Source organism: Mastigoproctus giganteus, chromosome 5 (genome assembly GCF_048544385.1).
Source record: "Mastigoproctus giganteus isolate SK-2022 chromosome 5, ASM4854438v1, whole genome shotgun sequence".
Classification (NCBI taxonomy): Eukaryota; Metazoa; Arthropoda; class Arachnida; order Uropygi; family Thelyphonidae; genus Mastigoproctus; species Mastigoproctus giganteus.
The window spans coordinates 158,456,535-158,480,497 of NC_143579.1; the positions used below are offsets into that span (position 1 = coordinate 158,456,535).

The window sequence follows — 23,963 nt, forward strand, 5'->3', positions numbered from 1 at the left end:
AAGTGCAAAAACACAAGGTAATGAAAACCAGTCTCACTGCAAAGAAAATGAGTGTGTTGGAATGTGACTTGGCAGACAAGTAGGGAAAGTTCAAGGCAACTGTTGTGTGCTTGTTTCACAGATGGTGCTTGGTGTGTAGTGGCTGCATGTGCATTCTTATTATTTAACAACCATACCTTGTATGTGGAGTTGGTGCCTTGCATTCTGTGTGTGTGTATGAGTTTGATGCACACAGGTTAGACATGTTGCATCACAACTAAAAACTAGTTAGACTTGTGGGGGTTTGGGATAAAGAGTCAAACACGGCAGTTGAAATAACCTGGTTTGATCGATTCTGGTAGATTTGGTGTACTGAAGGTTAAGATTATGTTACATGTTGGAACTAAGTTGCCATCTTTCATATCATGATTCTTTTTGCTTGAGTTACATTTTCATCTTGTAGATTCTGATCTTTTCTTCTTTCGAAACATTTAACAGATTCCATTCAGTGATCACTCCCTTGGAAGAATTCAGTATTGTGGGTGACTTGAAATGGAATTTCACTTAAGGAAGGGAGTTTTAATAGTAGTTTCAGAGAGTATATTATCTCCTGATTCGAGATATTTTGCCATTTTAGGCAAACCTGCTGCATTTTCAAAGCATTTCTGAAAGGGGAAAGCTTGTGTTCACAAGGTGTGCTTAATTGAAATTTCACTTCATGAAGAGAGTCTTAATAATAGCCCAAAGTGTCTATTAGTAAATCTACTGATTTGAGAGGTTTCATCATTTTAGGTGATACTGCTGTATTTTTAAGGCATTTTTGAATGATAAAAGGGGAGAGCTTGTTCACAAGGTGTGCTGACAAAGAATCATTAATGCTGGAGGTTCCAGCTTGTTTGTGTTCTTTTCCAGTCTCTTGGATAGGGACTGGAAAAGAACACAAACAAGCACACAAACACATCATGGTTGGCTTTGTGATCGAGTCATTGGGAACTTTCTGGCTCTAAACGCAAGAAATGGTTAGTGTAGATTTGTACCCCTTTTGTCTCTGAGAGTTGTCCCCCCCCTAGTTTACTGCCCCTATCAAAGGAAGGCAGGAGTAATGCCATGAGTGGCAAAATAGGGAGTTAAGTTGGGTTAGTTAAACAAAAAATAAAGGAAACATGTCTTTCATTTCCTAATTTCCCTTATTGCTTGTAACGGAGAAATCTTCTGAACTTGATGTAACTTAAATATGCTAATGTTTAAACTAAACAGAAGAAAAATTGCTTACTGGGAAGGTGCTTCTGAGAATGCACTAGGATCAAAATGGCTGTAGAATGTTTGGCAGCCAGGTACCCCCCTCTCCTAGCAGCAGAAAAATATTGCAACAAAATTGAGAACAAACTCCTAATACCTATAAGAAGGGTTGTATCATGAAAGTGCACCCCTACTTTAAAAAAAGCTGGACATCCATAATGTTGCAAAAATACTTTGCAATACTGTCAAGATCATAAACCAAAGAATTTGCAAGTGATCTCAATAGAGCTGAAAGAATGAGCTGTAAAATACTAAGGAAATGGCTCACTTTCACTTTCTCAGGACCAAAATTACAGAAATATATTTTACATAATAAACTCTTAAAAAAAAAAAAAAAAAAACACTTACTTTTCTTGGTTTTAGAATTGTCTTTGGCTTAGCTATTTCTTTTGAGGCTTCTAGAGTAACATCTCTTTTGGTATGGCGATCAAAAACTCGAAAGAAGTTGTTGTAAGACCCTGTCATTATATAGCTACAAGATAAGAAAAATTGAGGCAAATAAGATTACTCATGAATGAGCTTGCACATGCATACATATACACACACATGATACAAAATACTGGCTTGGTTAGAATGGAACAGCTTTTCCTATGGACTTTCATCTCCCACTGAAAAACAGTAATTCCATTTTTGCTATTGTGCATATCTGTAAAATCTTTGTTGTATGTACATACAAAACATTTTGATTTCAATTCAGAACATTATCTTCTAGTTCTCTGAATAGTAGCAGGTATTCAGAGAATGAAGTGTGATAAATTTGAACCAGCTGTTGGAATACTTGAAGAGAGGAGTAATTTTTCCGCCCAGTTCAGAAAAAGAGAGATCATAGTCTATTATATAAAAATTACAGTGGTAGAATTTGTTCTGACGATGTAAGTCCCTTCATGTAATTTAGATTGAGGGGCGTCAGATTAAATAAAATAAAATTTAAAAAAATAATAGATAATTAGGGAAATACAATGAACTACCCATTTGATTCCCTCCTCACCTGGTGTATGTATACACAGATGACTTTCAAATCTTGAACTATCAGCTTCAACCACCCATGGTAATAATAAATTTCAGTAATTAACAATTTGTTGGTTAAAAGAAAACTTCCTGTAATCCAGACTAAACCTATAATCCCTGTAATTTGAATTTACGTCCCCTAGTTTTGGAATCATTTATAACAGTGCAATTCCACTGTCATTCATTTGACTTTCACCTCTCACAGCCTCACACACATCAATCAAGTCTCCTCTAAGGTATCTAGTTTCTGAGCTCTGTAGCCTACATTTTGATTTTCCTAATATGGGTGTTCTTTTTGCTGATCTGACTAGGCATGCTGCCTTCTTGAACGGTGTTTGGACTGATTCAAAAAGCTCATTGCCTTTTTTTGGTGCAGTCTCCACAAATTATCAAAGGAACCCACGGACTTTCCTCACCACCTGCTTACAGTGCTTGGAGAATGATACGTGAGATATTGTCATAACTCCCAAATCCCATTCTTCCTCAACTGCTTTTAATTCAGCTCCACCAAATGTGCAAGTTATTTTGGGACTGTTATTCCCCAAGTATAAGAATTTGCATTTTGCTGTATTAAAACAGCTGCCAATTTTCAGACCATCTCTGAAGTCTAAGTCACCCTAAACAAACTCTGCTCAGCACCGAACATTAAGTGCTCTACTGATCTTAACATCATTTGCAAATTCTGACATCACACCCTGCATACATACATTTATGACATTTAGGAAAATTAAAAACAGCAGTGATCCCAGTAACAAACTTGGAAAACTATTAATTTCAACCCTCTGCCTCCTGACAGCTATCTTGCAATCCATCTAAGGATTTTCACTGTGATTCTAAAGTGTTCCAGAAAGCTTTCATGCATATCAAATTCTTTGTCCATTCTTTGAAAGCCAAGTAAACAAAGTTAAAATGATTAATCCAGCATTCAGTTCATCAGTGACTAAGTTAGCAATTCTGAGTGAGTCAAATTTACTAACCAATTAGTGACACATGATTTTAACTTTACAAAACTATCCATGCTGTGTCTCATTTCACACTTTCAAATTCAACCCTAATTCACGGCTTTTTTTCAACAGTGACCTGTACTTGTTAAGTAATCCTGCCGGTCTCCTACTCTTGATATCATTAGTGCCAACGTGTACAACTATATCACCTTTTAAGGTGATAGAGCAGATATCACCTTAAAAGATGATATCCGCTCTACAACGTCATCAACCTTTGCCCCTGGCAGACATACCCCAGTCCATCCATTTTACAAAGCATGTTCCCCGTTTCCCTGACAAGAGAGTCACCAACAACTTCTAGTTCCTGTGGGACCAGCGCATTCTGCCTTGAGGGTTGCTGCTCTGTTGCGTGATGAACAAGCTCTGGCGTTGATGTGGGCAGCTGAGAGCTTGATGGGCCCCTTAATTTAGTTCCTTCGAGGGCATCCACCCTGTCCTTCAAGCTCTCATATAGGCCCATAACAACGCTGAGTTGTTGCTTGATTTCGTTACACTCCTTGCATTGTGCACACACACACAAAGACATCCTCCATGGCAATATCATGTCCCGTACCTGACTGCTCCACAAACATCATGCAAGTAGTGCATTTTAAAAGGCTGCGATTCAGAGGGCAACTGCCACCCTCAGTTCTCCTCTGAGCCACAGCAGTCCCATTAGCTTGAGCCTTTGCATTGCTGCTCTGGTCTGAGTCATGATTTCGATTTAATTTCAATAAAATTTCTATTTCAGTACAAAATTACAACCCTAAACTTGTATCCCAACACAGTTATAACGGTATATATATTTTTCAGTATCAAGTATTAATTATCTACGAGTTCCATTTATATAACTTCCGTATAAAGTTATGTATTAATTAATTATGTTACGTTTGTAATCTAAGTCGTTATATATATTTAGTTAAAAGTACAATTTAATTGACAACGAAGTTTAACACGTTTAATAGATTTTACTGATTAATTGATAATATTATACTATACTATACTAACGCTATCTAGTTTGGAATACGGGTTACGGTGATAGGTATTCCCCCTATAGATGTAGAGTTCAGAATTTTTGCCGGTTGTTTTGAAGTGGAAGCTTCGACCAAAAGGTTGCCAGAACGCAGTCTTTTTACAGATTTAGGTGATCCTGACAACCCTTCTAATCCTTTCTGGATAAAGAAGGGTGTCATTTTCCCATATGACTGCTCTCTGGTGGAATGGAGAAGGAGGAAGAGCGGTGTCACTGATGGTGGTGTATCCTCAGTTCTGGCTCTTTTTACACAGGTATTTTCTGTGTTATGATCTCGATTAGGTAGGGGTCTTGTTGGGGCCCCAGAAGAATTAGAATTTATAATACTCATAGGAGTAAGATAAAAATTTCCGATGTGCTAAATACCTTACCCACCATGGAGCCCTACTCATGAACTAGCAGGTACTGCGAATGGGACGGCAAGTTCGTTTAGGAGCACCATACCCACATTTCCAATAAGCCTTGATCCTGTCCCAGGACCAAAGGGAGGGAGACTTATTGGAATGCAGTTGACCCAAGCAGTAAGAACCACCCGCCGATCGATCCCAGTCGGGCTGGTCCGGGACCACCTGTCCTGTTGATTTTTTTTTTTTTTTGATTTGGTAGTTGTTGGTGCATCGGCTTCTGTGGCCATATTGCACCTCCCAAGGTTTTTTGCAGTACTTTGATCCAAGCCCGAGGCGGGAATCGAACCCACGACCTTTGGGTTGCCGGGCAGGTACTTTACCCACTCGGCTAGCCCGGTCGGCCTGTCTTGTTGAAGCAGGGTCCAAAGTGGTGTATCAAGGCTGGGAACCCTCAACCATGAGGATCCCCCTTTTCAAGTTTCTACGACTCGCGGTGCACAACTGCACACGGCGGATTCCAATGATGTCACCCTGGAACCAGACACCTCTGTAGCCAGGTGGGAACGAGCAGCAGTGTATAGTTCTTGATTAGACCGGGGTTCGAGCCCGTCACCACCAAATACGGAGGATGCGGAAAGGTCAGGGAATGACCACCGCATATCCCCGGAGCAATATGGCCTTAGTTGCTAATGCTCCTAAAAACCAAAAAACAAAGAAAGAAACAAACAAACCCTGGAACCAAGGTATGGGCGTTCGATCCCAGTGATGCTAATCTGGAAGACCAGCAGCATCACTGGGAGGTCCCCTCACCTCGTACAGGTGCCCACGTCAAGGGTCTCACTGAGAATGCCACGATGCCAGGTAGTATCAAATGCTTTCTCTATGTCTATGGAAACCATAACAAGATGTTCATTTTTTTTCAAAGGCATTACGAATTGCAGAGTCAGCCTTGATCATGAGTTCTAAGAAGGACCTGTTCTTACGAAAGCCATGCTGATGATTACTGATTAGGTGTTCTGTTTCGATAATACAAGGAAGACAATTATGGATTATTTTGTCAAGTTATTTAACGAGGCAACTGGATATGAAAATAGGTCTGTAACTGTTAAGACTGGTAGGATCTTTTCCAGGTTTGAGAGAGGAAAGAACTGTGGCATGATGCCAAGAACTGGGATAAATGTTTTCCAGAAATATTCGGTTATAGCAGACCAGCAGGATTTGTAATTTTTCGTCACCAAGGTTTTGTAACATGATATAAGATATTTCATCTGGCCCAGCGACACTGTTGCGTGTTGTTTTAATGGCATGTAGAAGTTCAGAATATTGAAGAGGCTGGTTATGTGGAAGGGAAACTGAGATTCGAAAGTTGATGGCAGATTGTTGAATCGGTCTTTATTTTCTGGAAATCTGGAGAATAAATTGATGCTGCAGAAACTTGGGCAAAGGTTTTGCTCAAGGCATTTGCTATGTCCTCAGGAACAGAGATTTCTTGCCCATTCCATGAAAGAATTGGCGAAGGGGTGGTTGGAAATTTTCCAGAAATCTGCCTAATTTTCTTCCATATTAACCAGGAGTTGTGTTTCTATTTATAGTAGATGCAAACCTAATCCAAGAATTCTTCTTGGCTTGCCGCTGAATGAGACATGCTTTTGCCCTTAATTTCTTGTAGTTGATAAGATTTGCTGTGGTTGGGGATCTAATGAAAAAATTCCATGCTTTATTTTTTAACTGCTCTGTTTTTGTGCATTCTTCATTCCACCAATAGTTCAGGTGCCATCGGAACTGGGGATTTGACAATCAAATTGAACACTTAGCTGCAGATAGTAGGCATGAAGTGATGTTATCTGTGGCTTCATCTATCAACTGTGTTCGTATAAATGTCTCATCCAGAGTGACACCTGACTGAAATTTGACCCAGTTGGTTCGAGAGAACTTCCATTTCTTGCTGTTGTTGTTGTTGTGGGAGTTTCATGGCGAATAAGCTACTTTGGCTATAATGCGCCTATTCGTTTATATTAAAGGAAAAGAGAAAGAATCGTACTGTCTGAAATGTCCTTAATCAGAAAAGATTAAAAATTCCAGTTTGCTTCAGAAAACCGAAAGATTTAGATATACTGGCCTTGTCACCAATCAAATTCTCAAGAGTTATTGGTTGTTGAAGGATAACCAGTGATTGCAGGGTTGAAATTCTGTCTTGTTGATAATAGGGGCAGTCAATGAGAATGTGTTTAACAGTCATATTTATATAGCAATGTGGACCCTGTGGTGGATCATCTCCTGTGAGTAAATGAAGGTGGGTCAGGTAAGTATGACCTATTTTTACTCTTGAAAGAATTACTTCTTCTCGTCTTGATGTCCGGACACTGGAGAGCCAGATTTTTGGAACCTGTTTAATCTGAAAGAGTTTATTATTTTGGGACTGCCATAGTGCTGTCCATTCTGATAGGCATGCAGCAAGAATCATTGGTGCATAGTCTGAGGCTGGAACAGGGATATTGGTTAAATCTAAGCTGGTTGGGTTTTTTGCAGATTTATCAGACTGTCCATTGCCAAAAATACCAGAATGTGCTGGTATCCAGCAGAAGGTGACCAATTGGTGGCATTCTTTAATCTTTAGTAATAAATTTCTAATTTCATTTATAACAGGGTGAAATTTATCTGAGGAACTACACAAAGCCTTGATTGAGCTGAGGGAATCCGTGAAAATTACTGATTTTAAAGAGCAGTCAGAAGAGAGATTTTTTAAAGCTAGTTTAATTGTGAATAATTCAGCTGAAAAGATACTGAATCCAGAAGGAAGGGCTGCTGATACAATTGTATTCGGAAACACTGCAGCTGCTCCAACTTTTGAATTGGATTTAGAGCCATCTGTGTATATTGGTAAAAAATCAATATATTTTTGAGTGTGAACAGCATGAACTTGTCTGATATTTGATGATTGCAAAATATTCTTTCCCCACTGACAGAGGTAAGTGTCACAGGTCGGTATAGGAGTTTGAACCCATGGTGGTTGAGTACAAGTGGCGACTTGTTGTACGGAATGGATGGATATATTCCAAACCTGCAGTAGTTCAAGAAGGCGATGACCAGCTGGTTTTACTATGCTAGGTTTATTTCTGTACAGATTTTCTAATGGTGGATTGAAAAGATATGGCTGAATCGGATGCGAAGCACAACTTTGTATCTTGACAGAGTACTTCAGCAATAGCAATTTCCTACATAAAGATAGTGGCGGCTCGTGAGCATCAATGTAAAGGCTATGTGCTGGCGATGTTCTGAATGCGCCAAGTGCAATCCTCAGTGCACTGTGTTGAACTGGATCAAGCCAGCGTAATGCGCTCTTTCTGGCAGAGTCATAAATGGGAGCTCCATAATAGACTGGATCTGATTAATGCCCTGTATAATCGAAGAAGGGAGGTACGATCTGCACCCCACGTTTGTGCAGATAAAGATCAGAGTATGTTTATCTTTTTTAAGCAGGCAGTACGTACCTTTTTAATGTGCTCTAAGAAATTTAGCTTGTTGTCCATGATTAAACCTAGAAATCTAATGTTACTAGTGACTGGGATGGAAATATTAGAGAAGAGATGTGAAGTTCAGGATCCACATGAAATTTGTGTTGTCTACAAAAATGGATAGCAACTGTTTTCTGCTGCGAAAGCCTATAGCCGTTAAGGCTGGCCCATTGCTGTATTTAATTTCATGATATCTGAAGCTGTCATTCAATAGATCTCATATTTTTGGAATGACTGCATAAAGGTAAGTTTCTACAGTATTTGGAAGTTGTTTAGTGATAGAATCTATTCTTAGGGCGAAAAGAGTGGCACTCTGTACTGATCCCTGTGGAACACCTTCTTCCTGAATGTAAGTTGCAGAGAGGGCATGTTGGTATCGAACTTGAAACGATCTAGTGTGTAGAAAATGCTTTATAAATATAGGAAGAGACCACAGACCAAGAGAGTAAAGATCTCTTAGTATGCCATGCCACCAGGTGGTATCAAAAGCCTTCTCTATATCTATGGAAACCATTACTAGATGTTCATGCTTAATAAAGGCATTACGAATGGCAAATTCAGCCTTAACCATAAGGTCCAGGCATGACCTGTTTGACAAAAGCCATACTGAGTATTGCTCATTAACTGTTCTGACTCAATGATCCAGACGAGTCGACAGTGGATAATCTTTTCTAGAATTTTGCTGAGGCAGCTTGAGAGGGATATTGGTCTATAGCTATGGGGATTGGTTGGATCTTTTCCAGGTTTTAGGAATGCTAACACAGTAGAATGATGCCAAGAAGTTGGATAGACATTTTCTAGAAAAATACGATTGTAAAAGAGCAGAAGGAGACGCAAAGCTTTGTCATCAAGATGTTGTAGCATGATGTAATAGATTCCATCTGGTCCGGCAGCACCATTGTGGGCTGTTCCGGTAGCATGCAAGAGTTCGGAATATTGTAGGGGTTTGTTATACGGCAGAAGGAGGGCAGTTTGGAAATTAATAGAGTGCTGTTCTGCAGTGTTTTTAATTCTTTGGAAAAGTGGAGTATAAGCTGCTGCCGCTGAGATTTCAGCAAATGTGTTGCCCAAAGCATTTGCGATATCTAAAGGACTAGATAGATCTTGCCCATTACAGGACAGAATTGGTGAAGGTACGGTAGGAAACTTACCAGAAAGCTGTCTAATTTTTTTCCATATTATTTTGGTGTCAGTGTTTTTGTTAATGCTTGATGCAAAACGGATCCAGGATTCTTTCTTGGCTTGCCTTTGTATGAAACGTGCTTTTGCCTTTGACTTCTTATAATTTATTAGATTGTGTGTTGTTGGATATTGCCAAAACAAATTCCAGGCTTTATTTTTTGCTTTTTCGGCTTTTGTGCATTGCTCATTCCATCAATAATTATAATGCTTACGAACTGAGGGATTTGATAGCGGTATTGTTTCTTTAGCCACATTTAGGAGATGTGACATGATGTATTCTGTCACATCATCAATAGGCTGGAGACGGATTTTTTCCTCATTAAAAGACATTGATGACCAGAATTTTGCCCAGTTTGCTCGGGCAAATTTCCATTTTCTGCAGGGTTGAGCTGGAGGAGCCTGTGCTATTAATAGGTTGCATACGATTGGGAAGTGATCACTACCCATTATATCATTTAAAACGTACCACTCTAGGGTCGGGACCAGTAATGGAGAACAAATGGAGAGATCTATGGCTGAGGTATGTCCATTTGGGAGCTGAAAGTGAGTGTGTGTGTGTGTGTGTGTGCCATATTGAGTATAGTGAGGTTTACTGCCTCTATGAGGCTCTCAATGAGTCGACCTCGTTTATCTAATTTAGGATCGCACCATAAGGGGTGGTGCCCGTTGAAGTCCCCTAACATACAGAGAGGTGGAGATATCTATAAAAGGAGATCTTCAAGATCTTTTAAACAAGAGGTATGGTTTGGCTGTAAGTAGATTGATACTAATGTTATTTCAATATGGAGCATTATATGCACAGCAACAGCTGTGCATATAATGTACTGTGCATATAATTCAGTTTGAAGTGGAATATGTTTAGTTGGGATCTTTGAATTTATCAGGATTGCTACACCACCATGGGCAGCATTTGTTGTATTATGATCCCTTTGATAAAGGCAATAGTTCTTTATCGAAGTAGAAATTTGCAAAGTTAAATAAGTTTCCTGAAGACAAAGGGCAACTGGAGAAAATCGATTAATTAGATCTTGGATGTCATCTGTATTGAAATGAAAGCCTCTGCAGTTCCATTGAAAAATACAAGGCATTATTTGTGTTTAGTTGATGGAGCTGATCCTGACTACTTTTTGAAAGTGACTGGTTTCTGGCGTTCCCATTTCTGTCTTTTTTTTTTGGAAGACAGGCCGACCAGTGTCCATTTCTTCTTCTTCGGCATGGATTTCTAAAAGAGGATCTTCCTGTATAGATGTGCCATCTATGTCGATGGTTGTGTCTCGAATATTTTTCATTATATTTGAATTTGTAATAGTAGTAGTAATGGCAAGTGATGCAAGAAAGCAAGTGTATGAGCTTATGCAGCATCAGCCAAAAAAAAAAAAAAAAAATCACACCATTCCCTCCAAATGCCTGTCCAGTTTCTCCTTAAATTTATTTAACCTGTCAACTTCCACAACGACAGATGGAAGTTTGTTCCAGCAATTAACCACCGCTGGCTAAAGGCAAATTTCCGCACATCTAATCTACATCTGTCTTTTCTTAATTTGGATTTATGCCCCCTTAGGTTCGTAATCTGAACAAGTGGAAGGATCCCATCAGAATTCAGCGAGCTCAACCCATTCAAGGCCTTATATACCTCAATCAGATCACCGCGCAGGTGCCTAGTCTCCAGCCACTGCAATTTGCAGAACTTAAGCCTCTCTTGGTAAGAGGAACCTTTCATTCCCCTCACCAATCTTGTTGCCCTTTTCTGTACACACTCAAGTAAATCTACATCCTTCCTAAAATGAGGCCTCCAGACCTGTACGCAGTACTCAAGGCATGGCCTGACCATTGCATTATACAGAGGGTCAATCACCTCCTTCTCCCTGCTAGCAAAATTCCTATATATCATTGACAAAACCCCATGACCTGCCCTGGCAGCCTGTCTGCATTGCTCAGAAAACTTCATATCTGACTGCACAATTACTCCCAGGTCTTTTTCATTTTCTACCACCGTAAGTGTAGTACCACACAGTTGGTACGTTTCTCTAGGGTTACTTTTACCCATATGCAGTTCTTTGCATTTGTCAAGGTTAAACTTCAGTTGCCACATCTTAGCCCATCTGCCCAAATTATCTAGATTCTGTTGCAGTAGCACACTGCCATTGCTGTCATTAACAACCCTGTCAACCTTTGTATCATCTGCAAACTTCGACATTAAGCCTGATATACCTTCATCAATATCATTGATAAATATACAAAACAACAGTGGACCCAACACTGAACCCTGTGGGACTCCACTAATAACATTAGTCCACGAAGAGCAGCACCCATTGATTACCACCCTCTGTCTTCTCCCACTTAACCATCCTTTTATCCATTGTAGCAACTTACCCTTAATACCATTCTGCTCCTATTTGTACAATAGTCTTCCATGCGCAACAGTGTCAAAAGCTTTCCTGAAATCCAAATATATGATATCAAAATTATTTTTTGCATCCAGTTCCTTTGTAACCACATCATAATAACCAATCAAATTTGTCAGACAAGACTTTCCCTTAACAAACCCATGCTGTGTCTGAATTATTGCTGCAGTCTTTTCTAGATGATCCTGCAATGCATCTTTAACCAGTGACTCCATTATTTTACCCGGAACAGAAGTTAAACTAACTGGCCTGTAATTACTCGTGTCACCCTTCGATCCCCCTTTTTGAATTGGGGATACATTTGCACATCTCCAATCCGTGGGAACCTCCCCTGAGTCCAAGGATGCTCTCATAATTATGGCTAAGGGTTTGCTTAGTTGCTTTTCAGCCTCCTTTAATATAACTGGATAGATCCCATCCACTCCAGGTGCTTTTCTTATGTTTAACTTCAACAATTTCTCCTCCACTTTGCTCTCAGTTATTACAAAATCATTAAGTATCCTGCTACAATCTGATAACCTTCTGCCATTTTCAAACCTTAATAATTCCTCATGTGTGAATGTAGATGCAAAATACTCATTCAGTTTGTTTGCTATCTGAGCAGGATCATCAACAGTCGAGCCATTGATGTCAAGTGGACCAATCAGATTCATCCCCTTCCTTTTAGAGTTTATATAAGTAAAGAAATCCTTGCTGTTTTTCTTAGAATCTTTTGCCAAGGATTTCTCGTAATCTGCCTTCGCCTGCCTAACCTCTTTTGTGACCTGATTACAGACTAGTTTATATCTGCCATAGGCTTCTGAGTCGCTTGATAATTTATATGCATCCCATGCATTTTCCTTCTCTGTTATGAGTCTCATTAGTTCATTAGATAACCATTTAGGACTAAACCTTGAACATTATTTCTTAAAAGGTATGAAACTTTTAGTAGTTTCCACGATTAATTCCCTGAATGCTTCCCACTTAGAATTTACTGTTGGTAACATCGTGAGTTGATCCCACTGTACAGAATTTAAAAACTGTCTGAGACCACTGTACTCACCTTTACGGAAGCAAAAACCCTTTCCTTTACCCCTGATGGTAATTAAATCTTTAAGTAAATCCCACATCAGTACACTGTGATCACTGCCACCTAGTGGTTCCTTTATCTGCAAATTCTTAATACACGAATGATCACTGCCACCTAGTGGTTCCTTTATCTGCAAATTCTTAATACACGAATGATCACTGCTGATAACCAGATCAAGAGTATTACTTTCTCTGGTTGCCTCTCGAACATGCTGCTGCAGAAAACAATCATCCAATAAATCCACAAAAGTCTGACTAGTGTGTGAGTGACCAACCCACAAGTTCCAGTCAGTATCTGGGAAGTTAAAATCCCCCATTATAAGACATTCCGATTTACTAGCCCACTCTATTTCTCCGTACAATTGTTCATTGTACTCGTTCGAGTCATTAATACATGGTGTGGTAGCTCTCATTGGAGGAGGAGATTCCGCTGGTATTGTGAGAGGAGTATTATTTGCTTGGTCTGAGAGTTTGGGTTGTTGTTGTTGTTTACGTACATTTGGTTTTTCCTCAGAGAGGACAGTTCTAGTCCAATCTGAAATTGAATTATTAGCAGGAACTGTGACATTAGTTTGTGTAGAGACTGTTTGGTATTTTTTAACTGCATTAGCATAGGAAATATTTTTATTCATAGTAGGTGCCACTAGTCTTCTCGCTTCTGGGTAACTGACTTTGTTCGCAACTTTGTATTTTACTATTTGTTTCTCAGTTTTACATTTTTCACAACTTCTGGAATAGGCAGGATGATCACCTTTGCAATTTGGACAGGTCATTTTTGTAGTCGTACAGTCACTTTGTATGTGACCCGAGGAACCACAGTTGGGGCAGACAGGAACTCCTCTGCATACAGTTTGTGAGTGGCCATACTTTTAACATTTAAAACATCTTAAAGGATTGGGAATGTACGGGTGGATACGGCAAAGTAAATAACTTGCTTTTATAGAGGAGAGTAAGTTGGGCGTATTGAACGTGAGAATAATGTTTCTGGTTGGGATAAGTTGATTATCTTTTTTAGTTATTATTCATATTTGCTTGAATTACATTTTGTCCCTGCAGCTCTTGGGTAATTTCTTCCTCTGTGACATTTAACAGGTCCCAACTGGATATGACACCCTTAGTTGAATTTAGGGTTGCGTGAGGAGATATTTTTACCGGAATACCCGCAATGTTTGTTAACTGTAAGCGTTTCTCTGAATGCCTGTGGTTCGTAGTTTCCACTAGCATGTCCCTGATTATAATCTCTTGACAGTCTTAGGAGATCCTGCAATACCTTCGAGATGTTTTTGTATTACGAAGGGACAGTTTGCTCATTGGCTGACTAGTAAGGGAGTGGAAAATTAAAAAGGATGGGCAGGGTTGCTCCATCTGATTAGTCTTCGGTCTCTTTGGATGATCATTTTCTAAGTCGTGATTGGGGTCATGATTAATATAATTGTCTGTTCTTGAGCTCGAAGGCTCTAATGGTGGATAATTATTTTTATCCATTATGGCTCCTTTTCGCCCTGGGGGTTTCTCTTTACCGCCCAGGTTACCGGCCCCGCCACGGGGGAGGCAGGAGCAGTGCCGCTTTGTGGCCAAGCGTAGAGTTAGTACAGTTAGTAAATCTATCTAAATTAAAGAAAAAGGTGATTTCCTTCTTCTGGGCTCTCTTCTTATAAGAAACTAGAGCTACTTAACACAAAATTTTAATAACTGCAAGAGAAAACAAAGGAAAACTTAGATGGTGGGAAGAAAAACGCTCGATATATGCACAATAATCACTTGGCCACGGAAACGCTTGGCACCCGGGGGCTCCGTTTCTTGCACGGTTTGGCAAATGATGTTTGTGTAGTGAGCAATGCCTATTCAATTTAGTAGATCCCCATAATGGGTGGTAGCCACTGAAATCCCCCCCCCCAGGGTTGATTTGATTTGATTTGAGTTTTATTGGCGCATAAGCAGCTGAGGCTATAATGCGCCAAATACCGGTCATATGTAAAAAAAAAAATTAAAACATTCAGTGACCTAAGTAGTTAGGCCACCATGTCCAGATGTATAATAACAAAGATATAAAAAAATAAATCAATAAAGACGTAACAATAACATAAATTTTAAATACAATTAAAAACTTTTATCGATTTAAAATAGCTAAAAACAGCAGACATGTTGTCATTGTCGGATAAAATCTGACTGAGTGTATACGGCTCAGTCAGATGGTTAAAAGCGGTAGAACGAGTGCTGCTAAAATCTGGACAGTCAATTAAAAGGTGTCTGATCGTTAAAATTGTGCCACAGGACACACACATAGGAGGGTCATCAGCCCTCAGCAAAAACGAATGTGTCAAATGACTATGTCCTATGCGGGTCCGGGCAAGAACAACTTCCTCCTTACGATTCCTGCGCAGACTAGACTGCCACGGTTCAATTAAAGGCTTTATACGGTATAGTTTATTCCCAGTCTGTCCATTCCACAACTCCTGCCATTGGGAATGTATCTTCTCGTGTATTATTTGCCTGTAGTCTGTATAGGGGACTGACAGGCAGAGATTATTATTAGGGATTGCTGATTTGGCTGCGGTGTCAGCCAAATCATTTCCCCTAATCCCAATGTGGCTGGGAATCCAGCAGAAGCGGATGTCATATTCGCGATCATGGAGAACGTGAATCTTCTGCTGAATGCTAGACAGAACCGGGTGAGGATTATACCTCACGGATATTAAAGCCTGTAACACACTGAGAGAGTCAGAATATAAAATGAACCGTTGGTATTGGCATTCACTAATGTGATCCAAGGCTAACTTTATAGCGTGCAGCTCTGCAGTAAATATGCTGCATTCAGAAGGAATCTGCTCCGAAGTAGTAGTGTCTCTAAAGACAGCAGCAGATCCCACATATGATTCCGCCTTCGAGCCGTCTGTGTAGACTGGCGCGAAGTCAGAATGTTCAGCTCGGTGTGCTGAAAAAAGCTGCAGGTAGACAGACGATGGAGTGTCCGACTTACCCCAATTTCTAAGGGACAAGTCACATGCCGGGACATGAGCATGCCAGGGTGGAAGGGGTTGCTTTGGTGTTTGGGCAACCCTGTCTACCTTTATATTAAGTTCTTTGAGTAGCTCTTGGACACGAATACCAAAAGGACGATTGGCAGTCTTACGGGTGTTGTACAAATTTTCCCATCGCGGCTCAAAAACGGTTAGCCACGTAGGGTGGTCTGGCAGGGATTTCAGTTTTAGAGCGTAGTTTAGAGACAACTGCTTACGTCGAAGCAATAATGGCGGTTCGTTTGCTTCGACGTATAAGCTCTGGACAGGAGATGTGCGATATGCTCCAATAGCGGTACGGAGAGCCAGATGATGGACAGGATCGAGCCAGCGAAGTACACTGTCTCTGGCCGAATTGTATACCAGGGACCCGTAATCCAGTCTGGATCGTACAAGTGCACGATATATGCGTAGTAGGGTGCATCGATCCGTACCCCAAGATGTTGAGGAAAGAGAGCGCAGAATATTTAGCCCTCTTGTGCACTTTGTGCGGAGTTGACGGATGTGATCCAGAAAGGTCAGCTTTTTATCGAATACGAGTCCCAAGAATTTTGTGTCCGCTGCTATTGGAATTACATTTTGTCCGAGCTTTAATTCAGGTTCAGGATGAAGATTACGCTTACGACAAAAGTGTACGCAAACGGTCTTCTCCGGCGAGAACCTGAAGCCATTAGCAAGAGCCCAGGAGTTGAGGCGATCAATAGCTTTCTGCAGTTGTCTTTCAATAACCCTCATGTTGCATGACTGACAAAATATGCTAAAGTCATCAACATAGAGGGCACAGTTTACAGTTGGAGGAAGTTGTTCTGTGATGGAATTCACTTTGATGGCAAAAAGCGTGACACTTAGTACTGATCCTTGTGGTACTCCCTCCTCTTGGCTGAAGGAACGAGAGAGTGAGGATCCCACACGAACTTGGAAAGATCGATTGGCTAAAAAGTTTTTAATAAAAATGGGGAGTTGCCCCCTAAGGCCAAGGCTATGCAGATCTTTCAAGATGCCAAATCTCCAAGTTGTGTCATACGCTTTCTCCATGTCAAAGAACACCGACACCAAGTGTTCACGTTTTAGGAAAGCATCCCGGATGGATGCTTCCAATCTAATAAGATGGTCCAGAGTGGACCGGTTCCTTCGGAAGCCGCACTGTATGTTGGAGAGAAGGTCATTTGATTCTAAGTACCATATTAAACGAGAATTAACCATTCTCTCCAGGATTTTGCACAGACAGCTAGTCAGAGCAATAGGACGATAGTTGGTGGTGACTTTTGGATCCTTTCCTGGCTTAGGGAAGGCAAGAACGATTGCCTTTCGCCAGGAATCCGGAAACTGCCCTTCAGTAAAGATTCTGTTATACAGAAAGAGCAGACAATCCATAGATTTTGGTGAAAGATGTTTAATCATGTCGTAATGGATGCCATCTTGTCCAGCAGCACTTGCTTTGGAAAGAGCGAGGGCTCTTTTCAGTTCCTGAATAGTAAAATCCCCGTTGTAGGGATAGAGGCCCTTGGACTTAAAATTAAGTGCTTCTCTTTCCAGTTTATGTTTCAGGACCAGGAACTCTGGGGAGTATGAGGATGTTGCGGAGATGTTGGAGAATGTTTCCCCAAGAGCATTGGCTATTGCAGTTGGATCTGCAATAGCGCATCCATTATAATCTAAGATTGAAGAAGGGTGGGATGTATATTTTCCCTTCATTTTCCGGATTTTATCCCAGACTACCTTAGAGTTGGTAGACTGGTTAATAGATGATGTAAAACGGATCCACGATTCCTTTTGACTCTGACGACGGATGTAGCGTGCTTTGGCTCGTGCACGTTTGAAGGCTATAAGGTTGTTCGTGGTAGGATATCGGCGAAATTTCCCCCACGCTTTGTTTTGAGCCTTTTTGGCTGCTGTGCATTGTGAATTCCACCAAGGTTTGGGAAATGGTGGAAACCGGGCTGATGTTTTTGGGACAGCAGTAGCAGCTGCGTGGACAATGATTTCTGTGATGTACGTTACTGCGTCATTGATAGGCTCCTGACTGACTGTACTGAGTTCAAAATTTGCCTGATGTTGGAAGGCATTCCAGTCAGCCTGATCAAACTTCCACCGTGGTAACCTAAAAGGAAGACACGGTCTCCCACTGTGTAACAAGGTTATCACAGGGAAGTGATCACTTCCGTATGGATTCTCCTCCACTTCCCAGGTGAGTGAAGGGAGTAGAGAAGGGGAGCAGATAGAGAGATCAATGGCAGAAAAAGTACGGGTAGGCATATGGAAGAAGGTGTTTGTTCCAGTATTTAGAAGGGAAAGGTCATTGTCATTGAGCATACGCTCTATGACTCGTCCCCTTCCGTTGATGTTAGCACTACCCCACAAGGTGTTATGTCCGTTAAAATCCCCGAGAAGTAAGAAAGGGGGAGGCAGCTGCGTTAGAAGATCATCAAGGTCTGCCTGGGAGATGTCAGTCCCAGGTGGCAAATAAATAGAGCAGACCGTTATTAAAAATCCCACTGTAAGGCGAATTGCAACAGCCTCTATGCTGGTTGTAATTAGCAAGGGCTGAACTGGGGTCTGATTACCCACAAGGATAGCCACTCCTCCATGAGCAGGACCATCCGCAATTCTATCCTTACGAAAGATTGTGATGTTATGCAGGGTGGGATCATCATTTGCCTTTAGATAAGTCTCCTGCAAGCAAAAGCAAACTGGCTCGTGCTTTTGCAGGAGGGCCTTGATGTCATCAGTATTTCGCCGGAATCCACGACAATTCCATTGTAGGAATTTAGCCATTATTTTGGCTTGGTGGGTCCATCAGGCGGCTTCCGAGGTGCTGAGGGCTTACTTTTATCAGTCTTGGCTTTGTCTTTTTTGGGGAAGAATGGACGATGTCCCGTGTCCATTTCTTCCTCCGCAAAGAGTTCCAAGACTGATTCATCCTGTACCTCCTTGTTCTCTACATCCATTGTTTCTGGTATTACGGGTGACTCTTCAGAACGTTTTTGCTCTTTTTTACCACTTGGTTTTGGTAGTGGTGGAGCACTAGGAGGTACGGATATAGGAGTGGCAACTGATTGTGTTTTTTTGGTGGGCTTTTGTGAATTTAATAAATAGCGTGCAATCGGAGTGAATGACTCTTTCGGTGGTATAGTCATCTCAGTTTGAGTACCGATAGTGCACTTGGCAGAAACCTTCTGAGCATAGGAAGGTTTCCCGCTATTTATTGGTTCGATACGTTTTCTGGCCTCTGGGTAGGAGATATTCAGCTCTGTTTTCAGTTTTTGGATTTCTTCTTCATCCTTCCACCGCTGGCATGCTCGAGAATAGGCGGGGTGCTCTCCTTGGCAATTAATACAGATCGGTTTTGAAGCTGAACATTCCTTGCTCTCGTGGTCTTTAACACCACATCGAGCACAGGCAGGGTTACCACGACAAGATGTTTGTGAGTGGCCGTATTTTTGGCATCTAAAACACCTCAGTGGGTTTGGGATGTAAATCCTCACTGGGCAGTTTAGATAGCCTGCCTTGATGGAACTTGGAGGCCTTGGGGTATTGAACGTGAGGATAAGAACTCGGGTAGGGACGAGATTCCCATCCTTTCGTCTCGATATTCTTTTCACAGCTGTCACTCCTTGGTCTTTCAATTCAGAGCAGATCTCTTCTTCAGAAACATGAAGAAGGTCCCACTCTGATATAACACCACGTGAAGAGTTCAGAGTTTTGTGGGGGGTTACGGTGATAGGTATTCCCCCTATGGATGTAGAGTTTAAGAATTTTTCAGCTTGTTTTGTGCTGGAAGCTTCAACTAAAAGATCGCCAGAACGCAGTCGTTTAACGGATTTTGGTGACCCTGCCAACCCTTCTAATCCTTTCTGGATAAAGAAGGGTGACATCTTTCCAATTGACTGTTCTCCGATGGAATGGAGAATGAGGAAGAGCGGTGTCACTGATGGTGTTGGTGTATCCTCAGTTCTGGCTCTTTTTGCAGAGGTGTTTTCTTTTTCATCTTCTCGATTAGGTAGGGGCCTTGTTGGGGCCCCAGAAGAAAGGGGATTTAAATTACTCATATGAGTAAAGAGAAAATGTCTGATGCCTAAGTACCTCACCCACCACGGAGCCCTACGAGGGGACGCCCACTCGTGAACTAGCAGGTACTGCGTACACGAATGGGACGCCGAGTTCGCTTAGAACACCATACCCACGTTACCAATAAGTCTTTATCCCGTCCCAGGACCATAGGGAGGGAGGCTTATTGGAACGCAGTTGACCCTAGCAGTATAAAACCACCCGCCGATTGATCCCAGTCGGGCCGGTCCGGGACCACCCGTCTTGTCGAAGCAGGGGCCAAAGTGGTGTATTGAAGCTGGGCCCCTCAACCACCAGGATCCCCCTTTCCGCTTCCACGGGTCGCGGCGCACGGCTGCACACGCCGGATTTCAAAGATGTAACCCTGAAACCAAGGTATGGGCGTTAGATCCCAGTGATGCTAATCTGGAAACCCAGCAGCGTCACTGGGAGGTCCCCTCACCACGTACAGGTGCCCACGTTGAGGGGCCCCCCAGGGACAAACAACGGCAGGTAGCTGTATTAGCAGGTTTTCAAGATCTCGGTAAGAGAAGGTATGACTTTGTGGGAGATAATGTTAACACAAACTGGGTTATCAAACGTACAGCAAGATGGCTACACCCTCACGGGCAGAAGTAGAAGTATCACGATCATGTTGATAGATAGAATAGTTCTTTTTGCTGGTAGAAATTTGATAAGTTAGATAGGTTTCCTGTATATAGAAACAAACTAGTGAGTAGCGGTTAATTTAGTCTTAAATATCGTTAAATTTACTACGAAATCCTCTACAATTCCATTGTCGAATATAATGCATTATTGGTGTTTAGTAAAAGAAGCTGTATCTGACTGTTTTTTGATGTGGCTGGTTTATGGCATTCAGGCTTCGCCACTTCGGTTAGTCTTTTTTGGAAAAGAATGGCTGTCTATATTTTCTTCCATATATATTTCTAAGACTGGGCCTTCCTGTCTGGACGAGTTATTTGTATCTATGGATGTGTGCTGAATATTCGTTTTTATGTTTGAGTCTCGATTATTTGAACAGTTGTGGCAGATCATTTCTATTGCTGAACAGTCATTTTGAGTGTGATCAGAGGACCCACAGTTGGGACAAACTGGGTTTCCCTCTACATGTCATTTCAGAGTGGCCATACTTTTGGCACTTAACATCTCAAGGGATTAGGAATGTATGGTTGAATGTGTGAAAGAAGATAACCTGCTTTTATGGATGAAGGTGGGTTTGGGGTATTAAAAGTGAGTACAATATTCCTTGTAGGTGTGAGTGTATTGTCCTTTTTAATCATGATTCTTTTCACTGCAATTACATTTTGCTCCTGAAGCTATTGACTTATCTCCTCCTCTGAAACATTCAATAGATCCCAACTGATTATAACTCCTTTAGATGTGTTTAGGGTTCCACGGGAAGAAACTTTTACTGGAATTCCAGCAAAATTTGTAACTTTCAGTAGATGCTCTGAATGTTTCTCAATGTTTAGGTTGCAGTCTCTTGACTGTCTTAAGAGATCCTGCCTGACTTTCCGGGTGTTTCTGGATAAGAAACAAAAGACAGTTTAGTCAGAGGCTGATCTGTAAGAGAGTGCATTATGAGAAATGTAGGAAAATCTGTCGCCGAGTTGTTGGTTTTAAACCTCTTGGGTTACGACATGTCATGTTCTGTTTCTATGTCTGGCCAAAAGCTTGTCAGCTTTAGAGGAGGAAACACATTATGTTCCATAAGTGCTCCTTTTGGCCCATGGCAGGAGCAGTGCCCGGTGTGACCAAGCGTAAAGTAGTAAGTGTTAGTAATAGAAATATGAAAAATAAAGAAAGGTAGCTTTCCTTTCTTTCTCTGTTTCAGTACTTTTGTAACAGTAGCTGATAATAAATAAATAAAGTTCTTAAGGACAGGAACTTAAAAGAACTAGAAATCACTTTAATACAATCGCACTTTAAGCACAGAGAAAACGCTCGATCACAATCGCTTGGCACCCGGGGCCATTGATCCCATTGTCAAATATGAGTCCCAAGAATTTTGTCTCTGCCACTATAGGAATGGTGCTCCATGCACCCAACTCTAAATTCATGTTTGGTTAAGCTTGTGACAAAAATGAACACTAACAGCCTTCTCAGGTAAGAATCTGAAACCACTGGAGATTCTATGCAGCACTAGATGCAGATTCAAGGCTGATTAAATGCTTCTTGGCCTGTGCCTTGTGTACCTGAAAATGAGGTGTGCAAGATGTTGTGGTGAGATCTTCATGAACGACTCGCCCAATGCATTTGCAATCTCCACTGGTGTTGTAACATCATAACCGTTTACAGTTAGTATGGGAAGGTTGATGCATGGATGTTTTGAGTAAATATGTTGTATTTTGGCCCATATCATTTGCGTTCTTGTAGTTCTTGTAATTGTAGAGGAGAAACGTCTCCATGCTTTCCTTTTGCTAGTCTGCCCAATATGTTTTTCTTTTGCCTGAGCCTGTTATATCAGATTTGCAGTTGTTGGAAACTTCCTGAAGATGTTCCATGCTTTGTTTAGTTGAGCGGCATTCATTATTCCACCAAAATTTTGAGCGTTCTGATATTTTGTTGGATTGCTTTGGAATAGCTTGGTCTGCTGCCTGTAGTATTTGGTTAGATATATATTCTGTGGCCAAGTTTATGGATGTTTGCTGGACCTGCTTTTCTTCTAGTATTGCTAGTTGTTTGTATATATCCCATTTCACTTTGAAAAAGTTCCATTTGACATTTCTGTTAGAAAAGTGGGGGATGTTTGTATCGATACGGCATATCACTGGGTAATGGTCACTACCCAGCAGATTGCTATGAATAGTTTTTCCAATTAGAGGATATATGGATGCTGAGCATAGAGACACATCAATAGCTGAAGTAGATCCTGTAAGTAAATGCATGTGTGTGCATTTACTGAGAGTATCCAAATTGTGCTGGTCAAGTAAGTTTAAGGAAGTTGTACCACTAGTTCTTCTAGGTTAGTATAGCGTATGTTTTGATGGAGGCAAGTATAGCGAGACGATAGTCAAGTCAAAATCAATGTTGACTTGCACTGCAACTGCCTCAAGGTCTGTTTTTAATGAGAGTGGCTTGGAGGGTATTTGAGTTTTGATTATCAATGATACACTTCCATGCACCTGATTGTTAGGGCTATGTACAACATGATCTTGCTAATGAATTATATATTTCAGGAGAGAAACAGTTATATGTGAGGTTAAGCTGGTTTCCTCAAGGCAGCAAGCAATGGGATCATATTGTGTGAGACCTTGGATGTCATTTAAATTACTGCAATATCCTCTACAGTTCCACTGCAGAAATGTAAGCATTATTTCAGTGTAGTAGTACCCTCGATTTGTTTTCGAGGGGCTTCTCTTTCCCCTTCTTTGGAAAGTATGGTTTTCCAGTGTCCATATCCTCATCAGTGAATAATTCTAGAACATGTTCATCTTGCTGTGAGCTGTCTTCTAAATCCATGCAATCTGTTTGGTTTGCATCAGGATGATTAGTAGTTGCTTTAGTATTTTGCTGTGGGCAGGCATTTGGTTGTACAGTAATTGGAGTATTTATGGCTTTACTTTGTTTGCAGTTTGGTTTACCGGTATGGTGCATTATAGAATTAGCAGCTTATGTGTCATCAAACCCACAATAACAACAACAACTAGTATGGTGGACAATACTGACCTTGCCCACTGAGATAGCAATTTGATTGGTTATATGGTTATCGCTGTTTGGATTGCAATTGATATGTCTTTTGGTTGCTTGAGCATAGGTTGGTTTATTAGTATACAGGGCTGGTAAAGATTTTTTGGCCTCTTGAGGTGATATTGTGTTCAATTTTGTATCGCTGTATGTGTTTTTCACGTTTCCAAAGGGGACACTCCTTTGAAAACAGCGGCTTTGCTTCTCAGTAGTTTGGACAACTCATTATGCATTCAGTGTTTGTGCAAGCAGTGGATCCACATGCGGCACAGGCAGCTGCGACTCTGCAGACTGTCTGTGAGTGCCCAAATTTCTGGCACTTGTAGCAGCATAAGGTTGGTTGTTTATTGGTGCATTGACAACGGAGAT

General features: G+C 41.1%; 1 protein-coding gene across 2 annotated transcripts in view; it reads right to left on the minus strand.

Moving 5' to 3' along the window:
- Window positions 1-23,963, minus strand: part of tws (protein phosphatase 2 regulatory subunit tws) — a 533,883-nt gene that overhangs the window by 48,729 nt on the left and 461,191 nt on the right. For both annotated transcript variants that reach the window (XM_090373490.1, XM_090373489.1), the window contains one exon: window positions 1,627-1,750. In XM_090373490.1, coding sequence (XP_090229616.1) covers window positions 1,627-1,750 — 124 coding nt within the window. The remainder of the gene's footprint in view (window positions 1-1,626; window positions 1,751-23,963) is intronic.